This window comes from Strix aluco, chromosome 11 (assembly GCF_031877795.1).
Source record: "Strix aluco isolate bStrAlu1 chromosome 11, bStrAlu1.hap1, whole genome shotgun sequence".
NCBI classification, from domain to species: domain Eukaryota; kingdom Metazoa; phylum Chordata; class Aves; order Strigiformes; family Strigidae; genus Strix; species Strix aluco.
This window is the reverse complement of record NC_133941.1, coordinates 16,057,672-16,065,402: the sequence shown is the minus strand read 5'-3', so window position 1 is coordinate 16,065,402 and position 7,731 is coordinate 16,057,672. Positions and strand designations below refer to the sequence as shown.

The window sequence follows — 7,731 nt, the reverse complement described above, 5'->3', positions numbered from 1 at the left end:
TTGACCTGAACAGTATACACAAGCAAGATGATAATGTTACAAAGTTGCATACAAAATACTGACACGGTTTAGAATTTTTGCAGTATTTTTATTTCTACAAGTCACTAGTTCTTGCCCATTATGTGAAATTGTGTTCATTTAATCCAGTGAGTAATGTTACTTGACCTCAATCTTTGTTGTAAGTGGGTTGGAATCGGTCAATAACTAGGTATTCCTGTACCAATGAAACAGATATATACACATGGGACCTCCATAAAATTCTAAGAATACATGTACATATGTTAAGTCTCTGCAGAATAGGCCTAATGTGCAGTCTCTTGCTCCTTCTCAGATGTACAGCTCACTTGAAACAAGCCTGTGTTCTTAGAACCTGCAAACAGTACTTGATGAATCCTTCCACCATTGGGTTGTTTCCAAATAATAAATCCTGAACGTTCAGATTTTGCCTTTCATCTGACAATCACAAAGTGCTTTGTGAAGCTGAGATGACTTTTGCTGTCCCTATACTTCTGTTTTCATTTTACGTGTGTAAGTTTATGTGAAACATTATACTTGCAGAGAAGTAAGGGAAAAGTTGTATACAGTTGTTAAAGGCTGGAAGGATTTTCAGTACAGGACATCATATTAACTTGTTTATTGCATGAGATGGGTATAACCCTTCACTTCCTTTTTTCCCCTTCCACTGACTTTATTTAAGGTTCACTTTTTAAAAGAAGTATTTCAGAGAAAAGGGGGGAAGGGATATTTTAATCTCTTGAATCAAACAAAGAAAAAGCACTGTAGAAAACACATTTGAGGATTATAATCTCAGTATTTAGAATTGTTGAAGAATATACTACAAAGCAAGTATTAACACCACATCATGCAGTGGAGTTAGGACTTGTCTATTTTGCAGTATCTGAATCTTCTAATATATGTGGAATATAGATAAACTGATGTATTTACTTTTTTTAAAATTAATTTCCAGTGGGGGGCTTCTGGCAGGTTAGCCTTCTGCATTTATTCCTCTCTGTTTATAACTTATTGTAGATAAGCATCTGAAAAAAGAAATACAATAAACATTTGTGTTAATTATATCATTTCCTCCTACTATTCTCCCCTGCACCATATGTTCTCTTCTCTTTATGCCTCTCTATTGATTTTTATTAGGGCTTGATTCGTGTCTAATCAGAAGACCTCAAAGTATGCTCTGGTGATGCAAATGTGACCCCATTCCTGCACCCTTTTAGAAGTGTAAATATATCTGGAGGTAGACAGAGGAAAGAAGAACGGGATTAATTTGTCAGGTAAAATTACTATGTATTTATGTACAGGACTTTCCTTTAGTCTGTGTTCTGTACTTCAGCCTTTGTGTCAAATCTCATATTACCCTTTGCCCTTGACCTTTTCTTTTTGTTAGTTTGTTTGGGTTTTTTTTTCGGGTGGGTTGGTTGGCGTGGTTTGTTTTTTCCCCCAGTCCCTTGGTTATTTTCCTGAATGTGGTCTACAGCAAAAGATCTGGGGATTCATCAGCTTTCTCTGGCTGTGCCTGTGACTTTCCTTTTACAATACTTGATTCATGTGTCAAAATTTTACTTCTGCTTTCATGGGGAAAACAGATTCTTTAACTTTCTGTGAGATATTAAAATGTGCCACTGTACTTGATCATCAAAGACACAGCAGGAGATTAGATGCCATTTTTATCCCTTAAAAATGGGTGACTGGAGGCAGGGCGATCCAACTTAATGCACTTGTATGGGGAGCTCTGCTGCTGAGACCACTGGCACGTAAGTTACCTGCACTTACTGCTAAGATGTGATTTGGTTTTAGAATAAATTTGCTAAGTGATAAACATTTTCCTTCCCTGATTTTTCTAGTAGGACCAACACATAAAGATTCATTCAGATTTGTCAGTTATCTATAACAGCATAAGGACATGAGAGAAATGCCACATTACTTCCAAAATATAAATTCATTACTATGCTGCTTTGAAAGAGCTTTCTTCTGACTTTGCTCCAGGACATCACAAGGCTGTACCAAATAATGAAGCATGCTGCTATATCCCCAGTATAAAGAACTCGAATGTTTCAGCAGAACTTACTATTTCTTTTTGCTATTTATTTCCCTTGGTCCTTATGTAAACCTGCTTAGGGAAAGTTTCTGCATCCTCCTCATGAGGACAACATGGGGGAAATGGTAACGTTAGTTTAGAACCTGGTGCCTTGATTGCAGTGATCTGCATACCAGGAATAGTCAGTAGTGGTCAGGCCAGGATACAAAAGCTTGACAGAAAGTGTTGTTACTCCTAGTGGTCTTATACATGTGGTTTGTATGTGTTAAACCACTGTTACAGTATAGGTTTGCTTTCTGTTCACTGAATTACCGAGAGGAACTAAATAACTGCATGAACATAACCCGTGTGCATTAATGACAGATGCTGGAAGCACTCTACAGTATAATGCATGCAAATGTTTGTTAACACAAAAGGAGGTGGCCATGCTTGTACTGTCAAGTATAAATTTATTTTTCAAGTAGATTTTTTTCTGAGTCTAGCAACAGTAGGAAAAGGATTTCTATATTTCTATATGTAAGTGTCCAATTATACATGCCAAATGCGTATATTGGAGATCTCGTATGGTATTGAATGTATAATAAATGTAAACAAAGTCAAGGTTTGACAAGTGACTTTATCATCTTTTTTTGCCAATAATGAGTGATGGCTTTAACACATGTTAAATTTCTCAGGCCTACTGAACACAGACACATTGTATGTGCTTTCAAAAAGTTTCTAGGGCTTCCAGTAATTATTTGAAGAATGAAGCTAGCTGTTACTTGTCACCAGTGCACTGTGTTGACTTGAAGCTGATAAGGATCTGTGTTAATGTAAAAACAAAGTTTTAGTCCCACAAAATTAGCATTATGAATTTCCTTCCTGACATTGTTTGGCATGTAAGAAAGCTAAACAGCACAAGCAGTGAGGCAGTCCACCATCCCTGTTTCATTCCTAGTTTTCAAAAGATACTATTGTTTATATAATATGTTCAAAGGGGCACAGAATTCATTATATACGGTTAGTCAGCCACGTGCACTTTTACATTTCTGCCTGTAGGTAGGCTGAACACCTGGTAACATGGCAGCATATTTAAAACACTGCTTAGAAAATCCACAGTAACAGCACAGATAATAGCACTTTCAAAATGGTTGATCAATAGACAAAATAAGTGTCACTTTTAACAAAACTTTCATTATTGTCTTCACATGAAGGTAGGAGTACAGACAGAATTATAATCTTTTTACTGTTCTTGGTGGGGATGGCCAGTGGGTGCTGAAAGTTGCAGTGTACCTGCTACTCTGCTTCCCTAAGGTAGTCTTTCTACCTTTACACTTCTACTTTCTTCTGAGAAAGCAGAAAGCTTTTATCAGCCAGGTGTTGAATAGAGGTTTTGATATTTAAAGCAAACTGTTCAGTGCTCTTAGGAATGTTAATGTGGAAAAAAAATACAGGTACTACATATCTAGCTTCAAGACAGAAAATGTTAAACAAGACAAGAAGAGCATACAGAGGCAGAGTGAGTATTTTGAAGTGTTAATTCTAACTACAGTGGGAAGAAACTAGAAATCTGGCGCGGACATGGGAGCTATATTGTATGATGCAAGGATGACTCAGCCCGTGCTCAGATCATCCCTAGGTCTTCCATACTTATTTACATTAAAGTTCAATGGCTATTTTAAGTCTGTGCCTTTAGTGGAGAAACAAGCAGAGGGAGAAGAACAAAAGCAAAAGGAAGGAGGGTAGATGTTAAAATGCAACAACAACAGAAATACCTGGTCCCTCCTGCTCCCCATGCTGCTCTCTCCGTGGAGGAGCTTGTAATCCTATGTTTGCTATAGCAAGAGGATCCTTCTATGAGCACAAATTAATAATTTATTCAGAGGCTCGAGTCAGTTAGCCCGCATTGATTTACTTGTGCTGCATTTCTTTTCATTCATAAGCCTTTGCTAGTCCCGATCTCTCGGCTAGTGACTCGCTGCAGCGCTCAGGCGTGGGAGGAAGCAGCAAACGTGCCTTTATGCACAAGGACGCGCTCTATAGGACTCGGGGAAATGGGCGAGCCTGACCTAAACGCGGGGCTCGCTCCGGGAAGGCGCAGCTCCGGTCCTCGGCGATGCCGCCTCGGCGGGGATCGCTCCTCTCCTCCTGCCCGGCGCGGCTCCGCCGCCGGGGTGCTGGGCGGTCGCGGCGCCGAGGGCTGAGCTCCCTCCGTCCTTCGCCTCCCCGGGCTGTGTGACAGACGCTTGTCATGCAGCGGTGCCCTGCCTGAATTGGCCGGGGCGCCGGTGGGTGTGCACGGCCCCCCCGCCCGCCCCTGCCAGCCCCGCCGAGCCCTCCCTAGCTCAGCCCCCGGCAATGTGCCTTCCTGGAAGGGCTCAACTACACTTTCAGCTCCTCCAGACTTTCTCTGCTTTTGCCATACAGAGGCACCCTCCCTCTGGTCCAGCTCCTCCTGTGCCTGCCTCTCTGGCTCCGCGCTATCCCGTTAAAAGGCTGCTGCTCCTGCTCCGCCGAACCAGTGCGCTGGCTGACTTCATCTGGGATGAAGGCTGGAGGTTATCGGCGAGGGAAAGGAGAACTCTAGGCAGCTTTCCATTTGCAAAGTGAGCAGTAATTGCAAGAAGACAGCCTCCCCAGTTGGAATCAATAGTCTGCTTTCTTGCTGCTAAGGGCACTTTGGAGCAGCAGTAGGTCACTGAAGTAACTCCAGCACACTGCTGACTGCGGAGTTGTAAAGAACTACATGCAAGTGGCTGCAGTAGTGCTGGAAAACGCTTTGCTGTTACCAGGGACACAATAGTTTTCAAGTCATTAGAGCTTCGCTTCTGGTCCTCTCCTTCCATTACACAGAGAGGGTCATTCTTTGGAGGGATGAGGATGGAGCTGTGATTTCGTCTAGTAGTGTTCTAGTGGGAAGGGGTAAGGGTGGGGGAAAGAGGCTTTAGAAGCAAAACCTCACTGCTGTTGAATTCAGCTTTACTTGAATTTCCCCAGATCTTTCCAGGCACAGAGAGGCACAATGCCAGAGAATCTGAATCTTCTTCGGGCTTTTTGGGGTTTTTTCTTTATCTTCTGGACAGCTTTTAACACAACCTTAGTGGATGTGGTTGGATCGGAGCAGCAGATCCCCTTGTCTGTGTAAGTGCTTTCATGCTATTGCTCTCAGGACCACGTTCAAGGATGAGAACTTGACTGCTCAAGTTCTCATCTTTTTGTATTGCAGATATTTGACTGTTCAAGGAATCTTTGCTCCTCTGTCAGCTGTGTTTAAAGTGGTAGTCTCCGACGTGCTGAGCACTACTTTGATTTTATCGTAGGAGCATGTGTTGGTGGAGTATGTGGCCGCAGAGTCTTAACTAAAGTGTTTGTATTTACATGGGTTGAGGCTGTTAACTCCTACTGATGTGAGAATTTATCATTCAGAACTGTTTTGCCATTTATTTGCTTCTTTTCTTTCAATGGATATATGTTACATTGTGCCAAAGCATGTTTTTGTACAAGTTGATTCTTTACATTTAAAGAGTGCACGTTGGGTAGTTTCATATCAGAGGCCTTACCTTAGCACAGTGTCTAGTTTGTGCTTATACTTGAACAGCTTTGCTAATCTTTTGCTGTGCTTAGGCTCCTTAGTGAGCTCTTTAATGCAAAATTGCTAGGATCCTTCTGAGTGCAGCTGAAGCTGTTACAGTCTGTGTTGCTTGCTATGACATGTGTATTACATTTCTTCCTGTCTCTCATTTTTTTTCTTCACAGTGTAAAGCTCTGGGCCTCAGCATTTGGTGGAGAGATCAAATCTATTGCAGCCAAGTACTCAGGTTCCCAGCTCCTGCAGAAGGTAAGGATCTCTTCTGTTGTAATAAGGAAGGTTTTAACAGAGAAAATGGAGGAAGATTTAATTGTTTAAATGAATAGAAAGGCAGTGCTGTACGTGCTTTGGTCCAAGATCTATTTTTGTATTGCTTACTGGTCCCTGATGACTCTTTGCATTGCACTGCACTATCTGGAGAGTCCTTGATTAAACTGTTTTCTGTTTCGATGATTTTTTTTGTCAGCATTAGAAAGTAAACTCCAACACTTTTATTTCTTGAAGTCTAGGCTTCAGCCTAGATTGCGGGTATTTAATCTGGTTGCTGCATTGTGATGATGATGTTTCTGCGTAGAAACAGCTGCTTCTTATGTAAAACGTTAACTTCATTCAAGGAGCAGAATTAGTTCACATTGTATTATTTTTCACCCTGTGCTGTATGTACACAATTCACTGTATCAGGAGAAGGCGGCTGCACTGTTGTTTGTCATCTCTGCAGTTTTTACAATCCCATTATTCCCCCAATCATCTCAACCCAGTGCTGGGATGTATTACATCATTACAGATAAGAGGAATGAATGTGGTTATCTTCTTGCTCAGCTGCACAGCTGGGTAATAAGCTAGTGAAGTATTGCAAAAACTTGAGAAATTGGTATAAGTCTACATAATTGGGGCAGAGGGTAATGAGAAAGCGGATTTGAGTATTAGGTATATATCAAGGACTGTGTCTACTCTAAATATGCCACCTATAGTAAAATTCTGTGTTGTAGACTATTTTTACAGCAGTTGCTGAAAAAAATATAATGAGACACTAAGAGGAATATATTAAAGATTTTAAGACTGTGATTTTGCGGCATTTAATATATGATCCTCAAAATGCAATATGGAAATACAGAGACATTCACTGACTACAGAGACATTCAACCCATATGTTAATTTCTGCTGGTTTTTTTTAGATGTGATTTTTAGTTCTGAGTAACATGTTAATTATTTTTTTGGTCTGATTATGAAGGAAATTATTCCTTGAGCTTGTAGCATTTATTTTGAAAGGCTTGTATATGTGTGAAATTATGTAACAGACAGTACATGTAGCAGTCGAAATAAAAAGCTTATGCTATCCGTGTAAAATGAAAGCAACTGACTTAATGATTACTAAAGTCACAAGTTCCTTAGCATTATCTGTCTTTTCAGTGTTGTGTACCCAGGACTGCAAAACGTGAACTTTACTAAGCTAAAATACAGAGCTGTTAAGAACAAAAATATTTAAGATTTCTTACTAATTTTCAAGGCCATTAAATGGCTTCACTTCAATATATTGGGCAAACTTTTATTTTAATCTTGAAATCTGGACATTCAGTATTTATTATACTTCTAGATCACATTCTTTAAAGTCTGTATAGTCTTATATCATAACATTTTTGTACGAACTCCTTAAATTTATAAAGCAGATGGACCTTTCAGCTTTGATTAGTATCTTACCAAGTATTATTAAAAGGCTTTAATTTTTTATTGGGCCATAACAAACAGATACCTTTATTTAACTTTGGAACTGTTCCATGCGCAGCCATTTTTGCACTAAAATGGCTTTAAAAATTAAATCTACCAAATACAGGTAGTTCAACATTTCCTAGAAAAATATGGAATATGCTGTGTTTTGCAATCATGCTAAAATTGACAAAGAACCAGTATGAGACCTTAATTGTTCGCTTTGTCATAGTAGATACTGCTGTCATCCTTTCTGTAATGTATTTTTTCCTCTGAAGTAGAAAGATTTCTTCCTATTGGTTGTTATAATTGTAGGTAATTTGAAGCTGTTCATTTTACCTTTTCATCAGCATTCTTTCTATTTCACTGACAAATCTGTGCTCCTGTTTTTGAAAGTGGACAGTGTATA

General features: G+C 39.8%; 1 protein-coding gene across 1 annotated transcript in view; it reads left to right on the top strand.

The window, feature by feature from the left end:
* The first annotated feature begins 5,035 nt into the window (after positions 1-5,035).
* The window catches only part of CACNA2D3 (calcium voltage-gated channel auxiliary subunit alpha2delta 3), a 468,241-nt gene continuing 465,545 nt past the window's right edge, over positions 5,036-7,731 (top strand). Inside the window, exons 1-2 of the mRNA XM_074836249.1 lie at positions 5,036-5,170; positions 5,786-5,867. Coding sequence (XP_074692350.1) covers positions 5,052-5,170; positions 5,786-5,867 — 201 coding nt within the window. The 5' untranslated portion in view covers positions 5,036-5,051. The remainder of the gene's footprint in view (positions 5,171-5,785; positions 5,868-7,731) is intronic.